This window comes from Salvia hispanica, chromosome 1 (assembly GCF_023119035.1).
Source record: "Salvia hispanica cultivar TCC Black 2014 chromosome 1, UniMelb_Shisp_WGS_1.0, whole genome shotgun sequence".
Classification (NCBI taxonomy): domain Eukaryota; kingdom Viridiplantae; phylum Streptophyta; class Magnoliopsida; order Lamiales; family Lamiaceae; genus Salvia; species Salvia hispanica.
This window is the reverse complement of record NC_062965.1, coordinates 9,036,343-9,058,390: the sequence shown is the minus strand read 5'-3', so window position 1 is coordinate 9,058,390 and position 22,048 is coordinate 9,036,343. Positions and strand designations below refer to the sequence as shown.

Here is a 22,048-nt window from a genome sequence, read left to right as displayed (position 1 = left end):
TCGTTGCTCTGTTTTCTATGTTGATTTGTTGAAGAAGATGATTCTGTTAAAGTTGTTTTACTTTTTCGTACATTTTGCAGGGGACTGACAATCCCCGTTTATTCTGTTTGTCCATTTATAGTAATGTGTGTCGAGTTAGTCAAGTAGTTAGCTTAGTTTTTCAGTTCAGTTCTTTTCTTTCCACGTCCACTAGTTAAACTTAACCCACCCCTAGGAAGCGTGGCAGCAGCCAAGCAATCCAAGCCGTGCCGCATAAACAATGCCCAACACTTCATCTCTGTGGGATCGATCCTTACTTCCCTATACTAGTTAATAGTATTAGTGGGTTAAGGTTTTGTTTGATATCGCACTCCTTTCAGTTCCCAGTTTCTTCTCACTCGAGTCGGAGTCACTTAGCCTGATCAGCCTGAGCTTTTACCGGAACCATTCACCAGCTCTTAGGCTGGCCAGGTCGATTGTCCAACTTGAGTAGTTCGCAACGATACACACACGCTTTTAAGAGAAGGAAGAAGAGCAGGAGCGCGTCCGCATCAAAATGACGCCGTTGCCGGGGATGATGGCGTTTATGTTAGTTTGTTGCGAGGCACCTTGGGTGTAAATATTTTTAATGTTTCCTTTGTTTCTTATTTTGTTTGTAGTTTCGAGATAGCTCAGAGCGACATAGGAAGATCAATATCCTTGTCTATGAGGATTGAGTATTGGTGCCAGCCCAAGGGACTACAGTAGCTAAAGGACACTTAATGGGCAGAGCGTCTCAGGTTTTAGTTATAAATTTTAGTTTAAATTTTATAAATAAACTTTTTGTTGTTTTTTGTTTATCCCAGTTCGAAGACACCGAGTTCGCGAGACAAGAAGCGGAAGAAGGAGTGGAGTCACAAGCTGATCAAGACGAATCCATTTCCACTCCACCACCAACCGACTCGAGGGCCGACTATGAAGAAAGTGAGGACACTTAAAAATATTTATTTATCAACAATAATAATATTTTTTATAATTAAAAATAATTTATTATTAGCAATAATAATATTTTTTATGAATAAAAATAATTATTTATCAACAATAATAATATTTTTTATCATTAAAAATAATTTATTATCAACAATAATAATATTTTTTAAGTTGATAATAATATTTTTTATAATTAAAAATAATTATTTATCAACAATAATAGTAATATTTTTTTAATTAATTAAAAATAATTTATTATCAACAATACTAATATTTTTTATAATTAAAAAATAATTTATTTTCATCAATAATAATATTTTATAATTAAAAATAATTAATTATCAACAAAGCGAATTAGTGAGTCATTTCCTTTTTATAGCAAAAATTCTATCTTATTTCATACTTTATTTTCTCTTTCACTTTCTTACTTCATCCACAATCAATTTCATAAGTCTCGTACCTAAAAAAATCTCTCAACAACATTCAAATAGAGGAGTAGTATTTCATTATTTATATTAACAATAATAATTCAATTCAACCAATGGTTCAACTGATCGACTCGGTTGAACCGTAAACTAGTTACCTCACCGGTTCGCTTCCGTTCCGATATTTAAAACATTGCTTGCAGACATATAGAGGCTTGACGTCCACGAAAATAAGGCACTTTGTAAATAGCACAAATGTTAATGTAGATTTGGTGAAGCAAGAGATAAGCAGTAGATAAGCAGTGTTATTGGAATTTGGGTTTTAAATTATTAGTAAGAGAGAAGTTGTGAAAACTTTTTTTTTTTTTTTTTTGAATGTGCTCTATTTTTCGTGGACAATCAAAAATGCTAAATGTGTTTTATTTTTCGTGGACAGAGGGAGTAATATTCGGGGGATCCGGATGCAATAAGTCAGAGGAGGGACCAAGCCCCTTTTCTCGTTCTTCCTTCGGTAGAGAAGACGAAGCCGCCGCCTCCCATCAATCCCTCTGGCCTTCCGTACGCCATACACGAATCGAAGCCGACGTCCTTTCCTCCGCCGCAAAACCACCTTCGAATTCTCCTTTTTCTTAATTTTGTGCGAGAACCCTAGCGCTTCCTCTCTCATCTTGCTTCTTCTCCTCGGCGATGATTACGTGCCTAGGGGCTCGCAGCCGTGGCTTCCACTGGATCGCAGCCATGGCTTCAGTCCGAGATCTAGACGATGCTGTTTTGGTCGTCGCACGCCGGAGCTGAGCTGCTGTCACTTTACCCCGCGCGCTTTTTGCATCCGGTTACACGCCCCGGCTACGCTGCGTTCGTTCCCGCGCCGTCAATCGCTATCTCTTTCGATTGGTATGTTTTCTGTGGTTCCGGAATTTGATTTTTGTTGGTGATCGGGGCAATTTGATGCTGGTTTATCCTATACCTTCCGATTAAATAACAGATTTTATCAAATGAGATCTCTAGGTTGTTCATGTTGTAACCATTCTGTATTTATAATGGTATCATCGAGCTCATTGGAGAGAATTTCTCTGAAAGAAACAATTGTAAATCACATCAATTACACCGACAATAGTAATCATTTCTCAGTCGATCTAATTTAATCGGTCAATTCTCTCCTTTCTAACAATGCTAAACCCAATTACAACGTCTTCATGTCAATACATGTGGTAACAGTTAACAGCTCTTTTCTTTTCTTCTTTTTCCAATTGTTGAAAGTTTTGTTTCTGTAACTTTTAGTTTCCACAATTCTTCTATGTTGCAATCCTTAATGTTTGGATAGTTTTTCTACAGTAATATTTTATACAGAAAGACTCAACTAAGGTGAATCCTCCCCATTGTGTGCGGGGAGGATGCTGATAAAATAGTTTCTTTTATAACAGCTTAGTTTGCTGACCAGCGGTTCAAACTCTCCGTGCTTACAAGGACGAGAGGGGGATCAACTGTTTATTATACATGGCTGATAATCGCAATGTTAATAATGTCACGGTGCGAGCAAGTACATCCAGTCCCTTCACAATTAATATTGAAAACTTCAGCAAACGGATAAAGTTGTTGTACTCCCACTGGAAACAGTTCAAGAATGATCTATGGGGTGGCGCGGAGGTTTTCTCCATAGCTACTCCTCCTCGTTCAGAGGACCTCCGTTACCTAAAATCCTCTGCGTTGAATATGTGGTTGGTCGGTTATGAGTTCCCAGACACAATCATGGTTTTCATGAAGAAACAGATCCATTTTCTGTGTAGCCAAAAGAAAGTATCATTACTTCAATCTGTGAAAAAACCTGCTGAGGATGCTTTGGGTGTAGAAGTCATAATGCATGTGAAGGGAAGAAATGATGATGGGTCTGCATTAATGGATGATATATTTGAAGCTGTTGGTGCAGAGTCACGGTTGGATGGCTATGACAACCCTATTTTTGGGCATATTTCCAGAGAAACTCCAGAAGGGATTTTCCTAGAGGTGTGGGAGGAGAAGTTGAAGAATACTAATTATCAACTCACTGATGTAACTAATGGGTTCTCGGACCTGTTTGCTGTGAAAGATTCTCTTGAGATTACAAATGTGAAGAAGGCTGCTTACCTGACTTCCTCTGTCCTGAAATATTTTGTCGTCCCGAAACTAGAGCAGATCATTGACGAGGAGAAGACAGTCACTCATACTTCCTTAACTGATGATACTGAAAAAGTCATAACTGAACCTGCAAGGATAAAGGTGAAGCTGAAAGCTGACAATGTTGATATCTGCTACCCACCAATTTTTCAGAGCGGAGGACAGTTTGATCTGAAACCAAGTGCAACAAGCAATGATGACTATCTATTCTATGATAATACAGCTGTTATCATATGTGCAATGGGGTCTCGTTACAGTAATTATTGCTCAAATGTGGCTAGGACTTACCTAATTAATGCCAACTCGCTGCAGAGCAAGGCATATGAGGTCCTCCTGAAGGCCCACATTGCAGCAATAGCTGCTTTAAAGCCTGGAAATAAGGCTGTAGATGTCTATATAGCAGCTGTTACTGTTGTGAAAAATGAGGGGCCTGAATTTGCTCCCCACTTGACAAAATCTGCAGGAACTGGAATAGGTCTCGAGTTTCGTGAGTCAAGCCTCAGTTTAAACGGAAAAAATGACAAGATACTTAAAACTGGCATGATCTTCAATGTATCTTTAGGTTTTCAGAATTTGCAAATAGAGACCAACAATCCAAAAACACAGAAATTTTCTTTATTACTTGCAGACACAGTTGTCATTGGTGAAACTACCTCAGAAGTGGTAACCTCCACATGTTCGAAAGCAGTGACAGATGTGAATTATTCATTCAATGATGATGAAGAAGAGCCCCAAAAAACCAAATCCAAGCCTAGAGCTGCTGACTCACTCCCATCCAAGGCAACACTAAGATCAGTTAACCATGAGGTATCGAAGGAGGAGTTAAGGAGGCAGCATCAGGCAGCACTGGCTCAACGGAAAAATGAAGAGACAGCAAGGAGGCTTGCTGGTGGTGGCTCTGAAGGGTCAAATCGTGGTCCCCTGAAACCATCAGGTGAGCTGATTGCATATAAGAATGTCAACGATCTACCTCTGCCAAGAGACTTCATGATTCAGGTAGACCAGAAACATGAGGCCATCCTCATACCCATCTATGGCAAGATGGTGCCTTTCCATATTGCTACTGTGAAGAGTGTTTCCAGTCAACAGGACACTAGTCGTACGTGCTACATTCGAGTAATCTTTAATGTACCTGGTGCTCCCTTTGCTCAAAGTGACCCCAACTTACAGAAGTTCCACGATTCAATTTATGTTAAAGAAGTATCATTTCACTCCAAGGATCCAAGGCATATTAGTGAAGTTGTTCAAGCTATCAAGACCCTCCGCAGGCAGGTTGCATCCCGCGAATCAGAGAAGGCTGAGAGAGCAACATTAGTCACACAAGAGAAACTCCAGGTTGCTGGAGCAAAATTCAAGCCAATTAGGTTATCTGACTTGTGGATCCGTCCCGTTTTTGGTGGTCGTGGAAGAAAGCTTAGTGGTACCTTAGAAGCACATGCAAATGGATTTCGTTATGCAACATCAAGACATGATGAACGGGTGGATATCATGTTTGGTAATATTAAACATGCATTCTTCCAGCCAGCTGAAAAAGAAATGATAACTCTCTTGCATTTCCATCTGCACAACCACATAATGGTGGGAAACAAGAAAACAAAAGATGTTCAATTTTATGTTGAGGTCATGGATGTTGTACAGACAATTGGAGGTGGAAAAAGATCTGCATATGACCCTGATGAGATTGAGGAGGAGCAGCGAGAGAGGGATAGAAAGAACAAAATTAGCTTGGACTTTCAAAACTTTGTGAATAGAGTCAATGATTTATGGGGACAATCTCAATTCAAGTCATTTGATTTAGAGTTTGATCAGCCATTGAGAGAACTTGGTTTTCATGGGGTGCCACATAAATCATCTGCATTCATAGTTCCAACATCAACCTGTCTTGTTGAGCTCATTGAATTACCATTTGTGGTAATCACCCTTGGCGAGATTGAAATTGTTAATTTGGAGAGAGTTGGTCTCGGTCAGAAAAACTTTGACATGACTATTGTATTTAAGGATTTCAAACGAGATGTAATGCGGATTGATTCAATTCCCACATCGTCACTAGATGGCATTAAGGAGTGGCTGGATACAACAGATATCAAGTACTACGAGAGTAGGCTAAATCTGAACTGGAGGCAAATATTAAAAACAATCACTGATAATCCTGAACAATTCATCGAGGATGGTGGATGGGAATTTTTGAACTTGGAGGCTAGTGATTCAGATTCTGATAATTCTCAGGAGTCAGATCAAGGATATGTCCCTTCAGATGTGCAATCGGACTCTGTCTCAGAGGAGGAAGATGATGACAGCGAGTCACTAGTGGAGTCCGAGGAAGGCGAAGAAGATGATTCTGATGAAGAATCTGAGGAAGATAAAGGGAAAACCTGGGAGGAGCTGGAAAGGGAAGCTAGTAATGCAGATAAAGAGAAGGGAAATGAATCAGATAGTGAGGAAGACCGAAAAAGAAGGAAAATGAAGGCTTTTGGTAAGTCTCGACCACCAGCAAGAAGACCAGGAGGAGGAGGCAGCCTCCCTAAGAAATCCAGGTTTAGATGAAGAGGTTGTTGCGTCCCTACCATCAGAATTCGATAATAGGTACCTACAATGTGCTTTATTTTATTATCACCTTCACAATGTAAAGTTACACTTTCCAAGTACCATAGACCTGATGCACGTGTTTCAAAGAAAAATGGCTTTATCTTCGTTTCTTGATGTTTAAATAGTTTCCGTTGAAGTTGGATTTTTGGTTGTCTTTGCTAAAACACACTCTTTCTTTCTTATGGTTACTCTAATTTTGCATCTTAAAGCTGTGGCTTCCACAAACTTTGATAATTCCCGAAATAAATGAAAAGCTTCATTTCTAATGTTAGGATGTAAATAAATATTTGATATCTGCATAGGCTCTTTGCATAACATATGATATATAATTACTCTACCAGCACCTTGGCTTTAGTTTACATGCCTCATATCTACTACTTGAAAACTGGTCTGTAGTTATACTTACACCTCTTTGCAACTGTAAAGGGTAGGTAATGCGCAAGTGCTATCAAGAGAATGAACTTCTAAAATTAAAATCAAGTATAATTAGTATTAATCCAACAGCAGTATGACCCTGGACGTATATATTTGTTTATTCACAACATAATAATCAGTGTCTAATGAAAAACAATAGTATAATTAGTATTGGTCAAACTGATTGATGAAAATGAGTTTTGGTAAACGATATTACCTATTGTCATGTAAATATTCTTGGACACTTGTTATAAGTTCGTATGGAATAGGAGGTGGACTATTTTGAGTATACATTGGTTGTGAAGCGAACAGCTTACTTATTTCAAGATAAATTACTACTAAACTACAACAATATTCTAGACCCATTTTCTGGCCCACTAAGGAGGATTTAGTTCATTGCGTGCTCTGGGACTTTACGAAGATTTAGGACTTTAGGAAGATATATAAGTATAATTGGTTTCTGCATTGGGACTTTAGGAAGATTTAGTTGGCTTATTATTAATGCTGCTTACGTAATTTCACCAGAACCTATACAAGTTTTCACTAGTATATGTAGCAAATTAATTCATTGCATGCTTTGCGGTGTCTTACTAAATGAAGTTGAATCTTATCACACATCTTTTTCTGGGTAATGGTCCTATGGATTGTAAATATACTCGTAACCTACGGCTAAACTTGTATTTACATACTCTTGGTTTCTATTCAAATATAATTCTTCATTTTGAGATATTGTGCCAGTCTGAGATGAGGTGAGATTCTAAAGATCTTACACAGAATTATAGATATCAATTGAAGGGGGCAGTTACTGTGATTAAGTATGCTTTTCTCGGTGCATCTTAATTGAAGAAAAGGTTTTATAATCAGATTGGGGAATTCACACCTCTTGTATGATCTCATGCAATTCGGTGAATACTTTGTAACTATTCTCTAACAAAGTTGCAGCACAATTTTTTTCCTTTTTCGTAATATGTTTCAAGATCCCCATAGTAGAATATTTATTAAATAACATAGTGGTCCTTGTAAGCACGCTTTCAGCATTGATATGTTTTCATAACTTCTGTTCCCTTGTATATTTATTCACAGATTATTGCCTGCTTGTAATCTTGCAAGCTAGAAGAAAATGGCTGGTCGAGGAAATCTGGTAATTCAACTCTAAAGCCTTGAGCAGGTCGAGGATATTCTTGACATTGTATTGTTTAGTAGCTAGGATGATTTGGAGTTTATGATAATCAGAACTTGCATGGCATGTCTTTTTCTTGTAGGTTTGTACTTACTTTAGTACACTTTAGTGTTCATGATATTTAACTCTGGTTCTACTAGTTCAATTTCGTAATTGTAGACGGTTGTTGCAACACGACTTCTCAAATATAATTCTATTTAGAATATCTAAAGAAAAACTTGCTTTTGTGTACACAGAGTGCTTCATCACCTTTTTTTACATTGATAATGACCATCTCTCACTGCTAGGAAATAATGGTATGCCAAATAAAGTATGGACTTCTTTGTACTCCTACATGTCCAAAAAACGAAATTTACTGGAAATGTAGATTTGTCTAACTTCACAAGCATGTCCTGAACAATGTCATTTGGCTTTATTATGAAACGATCTCCTATTTGAAATCCTATTGAACAAGAATTATCAAGTTTATAAAGATAATTTTGCAATCCTATTGAACAAGAATTATCTAGTTTATAAAGACTTAGTTATATATCAAGATATACGTTACTAAAATAAGGATAAGGTTTTATTTATAATTTTAGGAATTATTATGCACAAAAATAATTGGATAGGATCAATATTCTCATTTTGAGTTATTTTAATGTATTGTATATCAATTTATGGAAATTTATTATCACTATTTCAAATATTTTTTTTTCTCTTTTTCTCTTACTTTATCAATTAGGCACCCGTATCATCCCAAATGACCTATTTCTATGAAATGAAGGAAGTTTGATATAGTGAATTGAGCTAAATAATATTTTACAGAGTATGAAAAAGAAAATATTAACTATATAGCTTAAAGATATTAAATAGATGAGTTAAAGAACATATGATTATTTATCGACGTTTGATTGTAATGTTTCAAAACTAAAAATTTAAAGAAACTAAAGTTTTGAGACGTAAAGAATTAAAATCAAAATTGCTAACTCAATTTATTAATATATAATATAGTTACATATATAATTTGTTGCCTGATATTGTAAATTGTGTCAAGAACTCTATTATTTTTATAAAAGAGGAGAAATCATTGTCATATATCTTTAAAATATTAAATATATGACCAATACTCCGCATTTGATTTTTTTAATCGAGGTTCTTGACTCTATTATTTTTACAAAGAAAAGGAGAAATCATTGCAATATATCTTTAAAATATTAAATACTCCCTCCGTCCCAAGGAAGATGACCCCTTCCTTGGGCAGCACGAGATTTTATGTAATTATATTTTGTGTGGTAAGAGAAGAGAGTAAAGTAAAAGAGAGGGAATAAAGTAGAGATAAATGTGTTTCCATTTTAAGTAATGGGTCATCTTAATTGGGACATACCAAAAAAGAAAGTGAGTCGTCTTCAATGGGACGGAGGGAGTATATGATTTAGAAATACTCTGTATTTAATTTTTTACTCGAGGTTCGTCGTAATGTCCAAAAATTAAGAATTTAAAAGAAATTAAAATTATGAAATTGTTAGGATTAAAACTGTAAACTCAATTAGTATTAACAAATTGCATAGTACTTCCCTGTCTAAAAAAATGACATTTGGGACGACACGAGAATTAATACTTCCTCCATTTCGCCATAATTGAGGCGAAACTTTTGACACGGAGTTTTAGAAAGGAATATTGGGTGTGTTAAATAAAAAGGAATATCGCAGTTCGGTATACCACAAAAGTACGGTATACCGAAATGCGGTACGGTATACCGATAACACGGTATGGTAACGGTATAAAAAATTACCATACCAAATTTCCGCTGAACTCCGGTATACCGAAACTTACGGTACGGTATCTGTATGATTTTTGTCATACCGTAACTTTCGATACGGTATATGATATGATACTCACGGTACGGTATACCGTACCGAACCACCCCTACTCAAAATCATATGCTCCACAAGTATCTGCAACCGGTCGTGTAAATCAATATCGTGATGAAATTGAGGATCAATGGAATAAAAATTAGGATTTGAGGATTATTTAAAATCAATATCCTGATGAAATTGGGGATCAATGGAATGAAAAATAGGATTTGGAGATTATTTGAAAACAAGGGCGATAGAAGGTACAAGTTTGTCTAATCCTGCAGATCTCGCCACCTCCTTACTCTAGCTCAGTTTCTTAATTAATTGTTTGTCTGTTTTGTACTCCCTCCGTATCTCATAAAAGATGTCACACTTTCCTTTTTATTTTGTCCCACAAAAGATGTTACATTTCCATTTTTAGAAAAGTTCTCTCACATGTATATAAAAATAATATTTTCTCTCTCCATTTAACACACAAAATAAAACCTCCTAAAATCTTGTGCCGTCCCACAAGTGTGACATCTTTTGTGGGACGGAGGGAGTATCTTTCAAGCCACTTTTGGGCAAGATGTAAGATAATTTCCATGGAACGTACAGGTTGAGGGTCCGCCTAACCCTGCGTCGAGAAGGCATTTTAGCCAAAAAAAAAAAAAGGGCTGTAGAAGGTGAATTGGTGAGAGGGAAACTGAAATAGTTTAGCACTTCTAATTTTAATTTATTTTATTTTTTGTTATGATTATTTTTATTATAAAATTTTAAGTTAAAAGTGTGGCTATGAGGGTCTCAATATGGCATTTACTTAAAATGCAGTAATACTTAATTGAAATAAACTTAGTGAAACGTTGGTGTGTTGATAAGCCATCTGTTATGTCAATGTTTACAAAGTGCCATTAATAAGATGTAGTATTAGGCTTTTTTTCGAATAGTGAAACGACACTGTTAATTGAGAATGAGGACTATTCAATGGTCTTAGAAGCTTTTAGGAGTTACGGATCTAGGATTGACAATCCTAGTGTTAGTAATCTACACTTGTGTGTTGTGTCGCATGGGCCAAACTTATGTGACTTGTTCTATCGAAGTATAAACTATGTTAGAGTGTTGTAGTTGGAATTTGTATAGTCATATTTGTGAAACCATTATTCTTGGAATTCTTCTATTTGCCTAATTTACTTGCTTTATTTTATTTGTTTATACTTAGTTAACCCAAAACTCTTGTTTCTCTAGATAGTATATGACGCTTAGTACATGATAGTCAGTTGCTATTATATTCCCCGTGTTCGATATTCAGGTACTGACCTTTAGCTATATTTGATCTACCCTGTATACTTGCAGGTATTTTTAGTGCTAATAAAATGTGCATCAACCAACCATTATTTTTTTGATCTCGTTGATATTTTCTCAAGGTAAAACGCGAATATCAGTTTGGATGGATGACATAACCGTTGAAATATTTTTGGCACAGCTCACTGAGTATATCAAGTACTCAGCCCTGCATATGTGTAGGTTGAATGGTGATGGCTGCGGTGGATGTTGAGTATAAATTGTTGGAAACTGAGTGCGTCGTGTCTTCATACATGGGCGGCATTCATGACTCTCTTTGACTATATTTTCGTTGCCATAATACCTTTTGCCCTGCCAAACTATGTTACCGATGACATTATCTTTTTAAATTTGAATAATAATAATAATAATAATAATAAAACGAAATTACACATGACAATTTATAGACTACTAGATTTTTGAAAATTTTATGATCTTAAATTAGTTGTAGTTAGCGATTGATAACATATAGCCGCCATGAATTAGACGTTTGAATTCAGTGCGAAGCATGCACAGCAATATTCATTGGAGAATCCGGTAGTAATGAAGTAGTGATAATAGTAAATCCGTCCGTTTTATTATGGTAAGGAGTGAAGGAGTAAAGAATATAGTATTTATTTGTTGAATGAGAAAAAAAAAAGAAAAAAAGAAAAGTAAATGGAGCAGCGTATATTAAGCGGCACCTCATGAATGTCCTTAATTCCGTGTGTCCCTCTGATTTAGTGTATTGTATTTATAAATTATAGTTGGTAGAGATCCTGAGTTGTAGCGAAGCGAGTAGTTGGTGATGATGGCACGAGAGGAGAACGTTTACATGGCAAAGCTGGCGGAGCAGGCGGAGAGGTACGAGGAGATGGTGGAGTTCATGGAGACGGTGTCCGGGTCTCTGGCGGAGAATGAGGAGCTGAGCGTGGAGGAGCGGAATCTGCTGTCGGTGGCTTACAAGAACGTAATCGGGGCGAGGCGTGCTTCGTGGCGGATAATCTCGTCGATAGAGCAGAAGGAGGAGTCCAAGGGAAACGAGGATCACGTGGCCACCATCAAGACCTATCGCTCCAAGATCGAGAAGGAGCTCTGCGACATTTGCGACGGCATTCTTAAGATGCTCGACCAGCGCCTCGTCCCTTCTGCTTCCTCCGGCGACTCTAAGGTCTTCTACCTTAAGATGAAGGGGGACTACCACAGGTACTTGGCTGAGTTTAAGACCGGCGCTGACAGAAAAGAAGCTGCTGAGAGCACTCTCTCAGCCTACAAGGCTGCTCAGGTACGTACAATTCAAATTGAAAATAACTTTACTTTGCTCTCTTTTCATTAACTCACAAAACAACGCTGCTTCTGCTGCATAGGACATTGCTAACTCCGATCTGGCTCCCACGCATCCAATCCGACTTGGATTGGCTCTCAATTTCTCCGTTTTCTACTATGAGATTCTCAACTCCCCTGACCGAGCCTGTAGTCTTGCAAAACAAGTACGTACATCAACATCATCGTCATCGTCATCATATATTTTGTTTAATCAATTCATTTGTTTATGATCAGGCATTTGATGAAGCGATTGCTGAGTTGGATACCTTGGGCGAGGAGTCCTACAAAGACAGCACATTGATCATGCAGCTTCTTCGTGATAACCTCACTTTGTGGACCTCTGATGTTCAGGTCAGTGTACAATTATGATTATCTAGTATATTCGAAATTTGTAAGATTATTATGCCTTACTATTTGGAGTGGGGATCAGGAGGAAGGTGCTGATGAGATAAAGGAAGCCTCCAAAGCTGAAGAGGGGCAGCAGCAGTGAGGAGCTCCTACTAAATTAATTCACTACCACTATTTTGTTTGGTGTTACTTTCTTCTTATTTTTACAAACTGAAATTGAGTTTTAGCTGCCGTTTATGCTTTCCTGTACTAGTTCGTGTTGTTAGAGCATTCTACATTTAAGTTTTCTCTAGCTATGCCAATTTGTAAGCTTCTTGACTCAAACTCAAACCTGAACTACTCATTCCGTCCGCTAAAATCTCACACATTTTGCAAATTTTCGTTGTCCACCGTTTAAAGACACATTATCTTTTTTCAATTTTTAGTACATGGACTCTATACGCCGTTAACTCATCTACTATAAAATATATTCTACTCCCTTGTCCCATAGAAATAGGGATTTTGGGGACGGCACTGATTGGTAAAATAGGAGATATAGAGAAAGAAAAAGTGATTGAAATATTATTGGTAGAGAATAGGGTCACCTTGTAAGAAAGAGAAGACTTGCCAAAAATAGAAAAAAGGGGCTATTTTTGAGAAGCAATTTTGAGGCAATTTGTCTTATGCTATCTCGCTGAAATTTGTATGCTGTTCTGAGTTTTGGTGAAGGTTTGCTATTGAACTAACATAGTAATATGAGATATTACAATGATCTTGATTCACAAATTGATAGATAGTTTAACAATACTTGAAACAGAGTATATATAGAAAAAAAAAATCCAAATCAATATAGATGAAAATGAAGATAGATGAACCCATACTAAGCTTTGAATCATATCATCAATCAAACTACTAGTCTGATTACATACATCTTCCCCCTAATAATATTGTATAATGAGTATGAAATAAAACATACAGTAGTTTGAATTCCTAAAAAGTGCTATCGGGGACCAGAAACCTGTTGTGAAGATACATAGGAGAAAGAATTATAGGAAGCAGTGGAAGAAGTACTCGAGGTAGGCTGCCTATACAACATGAGCTGGTTAGGCTGTGTCCCTTCACTCATAGTAGACGACTCCGCAAATCTACGTCCATAAAACCTCAAAAAATTGAGTGATTTCAATTTAGGCTCGACCAAAGGCACCAACTTGAAACAGAGTATATATAGAAAAAAAAAATCCAAATCAATATAGATGAAAATGAAGATAGATGAACCCATACTAAGCTTTGAATCATATCATCAATCAAACTACTAGTCTGATTACATACATCTTCCCCCTAATAATATTGTATAATGAGTATGAAATAAAACATACAGTAGTTTGAATTCCTAAAAAGTGCTATCGGGGACCAGAAACCTGTTGTGAAGATACATAGGAGAAAGAATTATAGGAAGCAGTGGAAGAAGTACTCGAGGTAGGCTGCCTATACAACATGAGCTGGTTAGGCTGTGTCCCTTCACTCATAGTAGACGACTCCGCAAATCTACGTCCATAAAACCTCAAAAAATTGAGTGATTTCAATTTAGGCTCGACCAAAGGCACCACGCCTTCTAGCATCCCGACCACATTCGTCATGGTGGGCCTCAAGTTGGGGTCCTCGTGCACGCAGCATAGTGCTATACGGACCATCTTCTCGACCTCGTGGCTTCTGACTTGGCCTGCCAACCTTGGGTCCACCAGCTCCAGGTAATTTCCCTCTACGTGCATCTCTAGCGCGAGGAGAGGGAAGTACACGCGCTGCTGCCCTGCCGAATCCCATGTTGAGGGGCACGGAGACAGGGCAGCAGCAGAGCTATTGCTCCTCGTCGTCGAATTCTTGCTTCCCCTTATGATCTCCAGCAGCACCATGCCATAACTATATACATCGCTTTTGTCCGTAATGGCCGAGCTCGTCAGCCACTCTGGAGCGAGATACCCGCGCGTGCCTCTCAAGGTCGTGAAGAGACCGGACTGCTCTGGAGTGAGCAGCTTCGAGAGGCCGAAATCGGAGATCTTGACCTGCGATTTGTGGTGGAGGAGGATGTTCTCTGGCTTGACGTCGCAGTGGATGATCTTGTGCTCGCAGCCGGAGTGCAAGTAGGCCAGCCCTCTAGCCGCCCCCAACGCAATTTCGCACCGCTCCTTCCAATCCAAAACGGTGTCGCCTTGGAACAGAGTGCGATCCAAGGAGCCGCGCATCATGTACTCGTAGACAAGAAGCTTCTGCGGGCCGTGAGTGCAGAAGCCTCTGAGCCTCACGAGATTGACGTGATGGATTTTCCCGATCACGCCAATCTCAGTGAGGAACTCTCTCTTCCCTTGTGATCCTAAGCACGTGATCTTCTTCACCGCTACCTCACTTCCGTCGAGGAGGGTCCCTTTATACACTGTTCCGAATCCGCCGCAGCCGATTTGGTTCTTGAAATTTTCAGTAGCCTCGGCCAGCTCCGCGTAGTCAATCCTCACCGGCAGCCCCGGGATGGAAACCAAATCCATCTCCTCATCATCCCGCTTCGATCTCGACAACCTTCTCCTTAAGCAGACTAGGACGACAACGGCGATTGCTAGAACCGCCGATGATGGTAATAGCACCGCAACGATTGTTGGGAAACCAGGCTTATTATCCTTTACATCACTGTTTGGAACTCCGACAGCCACCATTTTGACATATCCGACGCGGTCTCCCGAGCCCGACTTCATTGAGCCTAAATAGTCTGTGATCATGTAACACGACCCGAATCTCTGGCTGAAGAAAACGCCCAAACATGAGCAGTTTTTGGAGCACAGACTCTGACACAAGGAAATGTTGACGTCGCGGATCACAGGATCGGTGAAGTCATTTGAGAAGTAATCCAAATCGCTCCTCAAACTAAGATACTTGAAATCCGTGTGGTTGTTGCAGGAATCAGGGAAAACAAGAGAAGTATCAGTTGGAATGCAATCACCATTGTTCATCCTAGGATCGTTGTGAAATCCAGGCGCACACCGACACGAACCTCCACTGCTGCAGACATCGAGCTTCTTGCATATCATAGGAATCTGGCACCTATCACTGGGGACCTCCATCACCTGATTACTACTTGTATCAATAGAATCAAAGCTCACAACGCTCAGCAATCCCTTGTAATCGAGTTTTGCAAACGCCAAACCCGGAGAATTTCCCTTAATGATTCTTTTCATGACAACCTTTTGGCCATTTCCACCCATTAAGAACAAACCTGTAGCGTTGAACATGAGGAAATCGACGGGGAGACTCGTGTCCCGGAACGCGTTCTCGTCCATGGAGAGCTTCCAGTAAACCATCCCGTTCCACTGCAGCACCGCGTCGTCGTCGCCCACGACTAGCCTGTAGCTTCCCTGCGACAGCTCCCCGTCATCGCCCGACGACGCCACCAGCGATTTCCCCGCGGGCAGCGTCTGGCCGGAGACGAGCAGATCGGTGGGGGAGTCGAAGGACTGCCAGAGGATGTTGTTGGTGGAATCGAGGAGGAGTAAGTTTCCAGATTCGAGAAGGTGCATAGAAGAAACGGGTCTGGGATTTGCAGGGGTTGACCAGATGGGGTGGGTGGAGTCATTGTAGAGAGTTAGCCCCTCCGCCGTGAGACGGAGCTGAGAAGACTGGGAGATGTGGCGGTTGCGGTTGGCCGCCCAGACAATCGTGTGGGAGGCGACGTGGGTGATGACGAAATAGAAAGATCTGGATTCGGGCTTGGAGTTGGTTATTCGGGCCTGAAAAGAGCCATTCTCGGAGGCCAAGAAGGCGCCGGAATTGTCTATGAATTGGAGATAAGAAGCTGTGAAGTTGATCGGTATGGATGGGACGGAGATGGGGCCGGCCAAGGCTGGAGAGGGAGAGAGGAGAGAGCAGAGGATGAAGAGGTAAAAGGGGAAGAGGAAAACCGGTGGTCGGCCCATGCAGGCAGAGTGATTGGGTTGTGATTTGAAATGGTCCTTCAAATTTGAAGCATTACTATAATTATTGTCATTAATTGGTGTAGTTGAACGGAGTATTTTATTTTATCTGCGTTGACATTATCACACCTATCTACATTAATTGTCGGTTGACTCTTTCACTTTACGACTTATGTAGGGGTGGGGTATCCTGAATGCGTTTCAATGCCTCTGTCCGAAATAATTAACCCAACTAATGAGTCGTTCGCTTTCCCAATTTCATAAATTCCCCCTTCGCTCTTAGTTGACTTATTTTTTAGTTTTGGAAAGTTTACTTAGTTGTGTTATTTCTATATATAGTTGTTATATTTTTTCTCATTTTTATTATTTACTCTTTTTTATTTTATTATTTCTACTTTATTCATTTTCTATTTTTTTATCTCTATTATTTTTTTATCTATCTACTTAACACTTAACACGTCAAACATCCATTTCTTAATCTTCGCCGAAAAATTTCGCATTAATTATGAGGGAACGGAGGGAATACAAGGCTGCTGCACCATAATTGGGCTGGGCATGTGTGGCCCACCAATTAGAAGTAAGTTCGCCTATTCAGTTTTGAGCTTGATTTGGTTTAGATTTTACTCCATTGTTAGTTACTATTTTTATGAAGTTTCACCATGTTTGCTGTGAAAATGTGTATTTTACTCGCCGTTCAACTTCACCGTTTACAGCGACGCAATGGCGTCGAAGCCTGCAACTTGTGGCGACGTCGTCGAGTTAGGGAAATAAAGTGGAGATGAGAGTTAAGAATTTTGATTTGGCACAATTGAAGTTGGAAATCGAATTTTGGGGGGGCAAACAAGTAAGAGACACCCCAATCTTGATCCAGAAATGAAAACATATTTGAAAACCACGAACCGAGTAAGACTTCATTCTAGCATAACTGCAACGAAAAGTGCATGCCTAGCTTCAAATCTTAGGCCTGACAGTTTGGAATCATAGAAAGCGGGAGTGTGATCAAATGAAAGCTCTAAATATTGTACAAACTTAAAACTATGATTTGGACCATTGAAAAATGTCAACAGATTACAAAAAAGCATCCACAGGAAAATATCAACAGAATTTCAACGATAGTCAATGATTGATGTTGTATTGATACTGTGTTGACATTAAAATCTTGAAATTTTACATTATATTGATATTGCATTAAACTGTGTTGAAGCTGTTGTGTTGAGGAGTTTTGAATTTGTACAATATATAAGATTGCATTTTATCACTACCCTGAAAAGTGAATGGCTGAATTTCCCATATTTGAACCCAAAACATACCAATTCTTGGGAGGCGAAAAATCCTAAGTTTCGGGGTTAACTTGTTCCTTTAGTGGACCACAGTGACATAGTTTTGATCCACTCATCAATTTAAAATTACTAATTGTATACTTCCTTCGTTCCATAGTAATGGAATCATTTTGACATTTTAGTACGTTGTATAGTAATAGACTCATTTTCCTTTATAGTAAATGTCAACACATTTTCCCACACCTACTTTACTCTCTCTTACTCCCTCCGTTCCATAGTAATGGAAGCGTTTCTTTTCGGCACGGAGATTAAATAAAATTATGTTAGGTGAGTTAAGTAAATGGAGAATAAAGTGAAAAATGGAAAAGGTAGAGAGATGAAGAGAAAAAAAAGTAAGAGAGAATAAAGTAGATGTGGAGAAATGTGTTAACTTTTACTAAAAAAAAAATGACTCTATTACTATGAAACGTACCAAAATGGTAAAATGAATCTATTACTATGGAACGGAGGGAGTACTTTTTTATTTCTTTCTCTCTCTACCTTTTTCATTTTCCACTTTATTCTCCCTTTACTTAATGCACATAACACATTTTTTTCTTAATCTCTGTGCCGAAAAGAAACGCCTCCATTACTATGGTACGGATGAAGTTAATTTTTTGTATTCTATCTTTTTATTTTATACTTAGGGATGTCAATCGGGCCTGCCCGTCGGGTTGCGGGTAAATCGGGTATAGGCTAATCGGGTTGTGGTTTCTTTCGGGTTATAAAAGTTCAACCATAACCCTAAAAGCTCGGGTTTCGGGCTAGTCCAGCGGATTAATCGAGTTGCAATCGATAATATTAATATGCGATCAATCCAATAAATAGTGATTAAAATTAGCTTTATTCATACAATGTAAAACATTTAATTATGATATATTTGAGATATATGTTTAAACTCAATCATAAACGTGATCTAATAAAAATGTTTGAGATATCTCGTGCAATTTTAATGCATGATTTAGAAATTTGAATATTTTTTTAGTGAATTTGAAGTTTTTAATTTATTTATCAATTATTATATTAATAAAATTCAATATATAATTTGTATATTTAATATAAAATTGAAAATTATTTTTTAGTTTATATTATAAAATTAAACAATAGTGTGGAATTAGGAGTAAAAAAATAGAATAATAGAAATTTTATCGGATTTTCAAGCCAGCCCATCGGATTTTCGGGTCTGGTCCTAATGGGGTTGCGGGTTAGTCGGGTGCGGGCTAATCGGGTATTGATTTTATCGGGCTAGAAATTTCAAGCCCTAACCCTATAAATTTGACGGGCTATTCAGGTCAAACCACAGGTTACGGACTACACTGACATCCCTATTTATACTCATTCGTCACATATCAGTCGCACTTTTCATTTTAGGCCGTAAACTTTGGATTGATTTTTTGGCATAATTAAACTAGTATTTTAAATATAATGAGTGATTATTAAATAAAGGAACAATAAAATTATATAAATATATTAATTAAGTACTCTAATTCTTACTTAAAATATAAATAGTGTAGGTAGTTTGAGACGAATCGAAATAAAAAAGTGCAAGTAACACGAGACAGATGGAGTATCTCTTCTCTATCTCTCAGCATGTCGGTACACACAAATCTAGAGTAGGTCACTAGTGTCCTTAAAACTTGCCCTAAAAATTCGTATATTCTCATTTTTTCCCTGCCATGTTAGAGTTTTAAATTTTATCCCTAGTGATACGCTCGGATTTTGTACTATTTTAATGTTATTATTTGGTCCGTTTTCAATGTCAATTCCACATTACATGTCTATTATTTGTATATTTTATACATTTTGGTATTTTGACGTGTTTTGTGAGAAATGTGCATATTTGAGCCGAAAAAGGGAGTCAAAACGTAAAGTCTGGAAATTGGGAGTTCAGACGGCGACCGACGACCGCCGCAACATGTACGGCGACCGCCAGTGCCCGGCGGCTAGTGGTTTGTAGCGGCCCGCCTCAGAAATCTGTGCTAGAAAATGAGTCTCGCCCGACGACCGTCGGAGGATTTGTGGCGGCCCACCACCGAGGAGGCAGAGACTCTGGACTACCGCGCGACGACTGCTAGAGAATGTGCTGCGGCCCGCCGTGAAAAGCAGCGAATCAGATTTGACCTAGATTTCTCTCCAAGATTTATCATATTTTGAAGATCTTTTCCTTCTAGGATGAGGAGTGACTTTCTCCTATAAATAAGATCTCAAGCTTCATCAAATCAAAGCCTCTTTTTTCATCATAATTGCCACGACCGCCCTTTTTTAGGGTTTATAAATTTGGATGGTCGCGACTAGTGGGACTTTATATGGTGGATAACAAGTCTTATGTGCATATTGCTGCAAATTTAAGTTTGATTTTTTTCTTTTTTTATTTTTGTTGATTGCTTCTGATGTTTTTGATTAAGTTAGTCTTTGTTTGATTGATTGCAAGGAGATGAATTGTAATTGAATGGAATTATTGGATTAAGAGAGAAATTGTTAACCTAAGGACGAAGACTAGTTGCTAATGATGTTAAAATCATCCATTATACGCTATTTCGATCAATCTCTAGAAAGTTTAAGCAATAGTTGGATAGGGGAGTGATCAATTACAAACTCAATTTTTAATTGCTAACTACAACTAATTTAGAACCATAAGATTTGTAGAGATCTAGTGGTCTATAAATCGTCATGTGTAATTTCGTTGTATTATTATTTAAATTTTAAAAGATAAGAAAACTATCAAAATTAGGGTTTTAGATCAAAATATCAATATAGTATATTAAACATGTTAATACAATTCATTAAATATGTCAACACAAATTAGCATTAACATTGTATATTCATTAGATTGACATATTATGATAGCTACATTAACATTAAACTGCTTTTGAAAAATACAAAAATTAGAGAATTTTTTTCAAATTTTGATACTGGAACAAATGCAGTGAGATCTTGTTAGAATACTTATAAAATTATCTTTAATTTGATATAAGTTGTGCAAAAAAAATAATTTAAATTGAGATAGTTATAATCATTTAAAGTTTTTGGATATTTTTTGAAAGTTGGTTATAATTAATTTTTGGTTAATTGATATTAATACCCCTAATTAATTTTTTTTTTGCATTGTATTGATACTCATGGATTGATGATCTTGTTCATTGATTTCATGATCCAATGTCTATTACTTAGTTGTAGTTAGCAATTTAGAGGTGAGTTATCAATATAACACACTCCTAGTGGATAAGTAGCAAATTGCTTAAGAATTTTTCGCAGCGGCTTTCTGCTTTGCTCTCCAGGATGGAATCACAAATCAAGCATGTTGTGGTTATCAAGGTAATTGGCAGGACTGGATCTCGTGGGCCAAGGTGAAATTCATTGATGATCAAAACCGTTTCATCATGACAAACGTCAAGGGCCCCATTAGGGAGGGTGACATCCACACCTTGTTGGAGTCTAAGAGAGAGGCGAGGAGGCTCCGTTAATTTCTCAGCGCCATTTCTTGCTATGGCAAAACCTTTTTGAAATTTTATTTTGATGCAGGTTGTGTCTGGATTTTGGTAAACATTTTGGGCGCAAAATAGTATCACCTCAAATGCAAGCACTTATTGTTGCTTCTGTTTTTGAATCCACCTATTTTTATCTTTGCAACAATTGTGTGTTTTACATTTATGTGGTTGCAGTTTAATTTATTGAATAAAAAAAAAGTAGTGAATCACTTGTTTGCTTTGGTTCGTGCGAGTGACCTAAGTGAGATTTTGAGTCAAAATTTATTCATGTGTGATTCATCATCATTTATATCATTGTTGTTAGAACTTGCTCGTAAGTTCCTTAAGTCCACATAGTGACCTTAGAGATAGGAAATGATGTTAGCGGTTAGGCCATACTTCATAGCCTTCTCATAATCCCTTATTAGCCAATTTTTAACCTATTAGCCTTTTTTATTTGTTGAGCTAATCTATGGTTTGAGATTCCTATAGCTTTATTTGTGAAAATCACTTTAAAGGAAGTTGTGGTTCATTCGAGAAATGGAAAGAAAAGGAAAAAGAGAAGTAGAAAAAGAACATGCAAAGCATGAAGAAGAAAAGAAAAAATGTGAAATAATTGTTGTTAGTAAAAAAAAGGTTGTTTTTGAAAAATTTGTTGTTAGTAAAACATGAACACATTTAATCCCTCATATTTTTTCTCTTCAATTATCTATTATATTCTCTATTCTAATTTATTTTCTTTTCACTTATTATCCACTTTGTTCTCTATTCACTTAACTCAAACTCATTCATTCATTTTTGCTAGAAATAAT

General features: G+C 37.7%; 3 protein-coding genes and 1 pseudogene across 3 annotated transcripts; 3 read left to right on the top strand and 1 right to left on the bottom strand.

Moving 5' to 3' along the window:
- The first annotated feature begins 1,842 nt into the window (after positions 1–1,842).
- Positions 1,843–7,846, top strand: LOC125201272 (FACT complex subunit SPT16-like). Its single transcript, XM_048099317.1, has 3 exons — positions 1,843–2,267; positions 2,798–6,110; positions 7,611–7,846. The coding sequence occupies exon 2, from the start codon at positions 2,871–2,873 to the stop codon at positions 6,069–6,071; it is 3,201 nt and encodes a 1,066-aa protein (XP_047955274.1). The 5' UTR covers positions 1,843–2,267; positions 2,798–2,870; the 3' UTR covers positions 6,072–6,110; positions 7,611–7,846.
- A 3,806-nt stretch (positions 7,847–11,652) lies between these two features.
- Positions 11,653–13,039, top strand: LOC125201774 (14-3-3 protein 2). Its single transcript, XM_048100022.1, has 4 exons — positions 11,653–12,129; positions 12,212–12,334; positions 12,405–12,521; positions 12,601–13,039. The coding sequence occupies exons 1-4, from the start codon at positions 11,653–11,655 to the stop codon at positions 12,658–12,660; spliced, it is 777 nt and encodes a 258-aa protein (XP_047955979.1). The 3' UTR covers positions 12,661–13,039.
- Positions 13,040–13,763: 724 nt separating this feature from the next.
- On the bottom strand, positions 13,764–16,453 carry LOC125186647 (G-type lectin S-receptor-like serine/threonine-protein kinase At5g35370). The gene has a single exon (XM_048083061.1). It carries the CDS (start codon positions 16,451–16,453, stop codon positions 13,898–13,900), a length of 2,556 nt encoding a protein of 851 aa, XP_047939018.1. The 3' UTR covers positions 13,764–13,897.
- Positions 16,454–21,040: 4,587 nt separating this feature from the next.
- Positions 21,041–21,233, top strand: LOC125202942 (annotated as a pseudogene).
- The last annotated feature ends 815 nt before the right edge of the window (positions 21,234–22,048 follow it).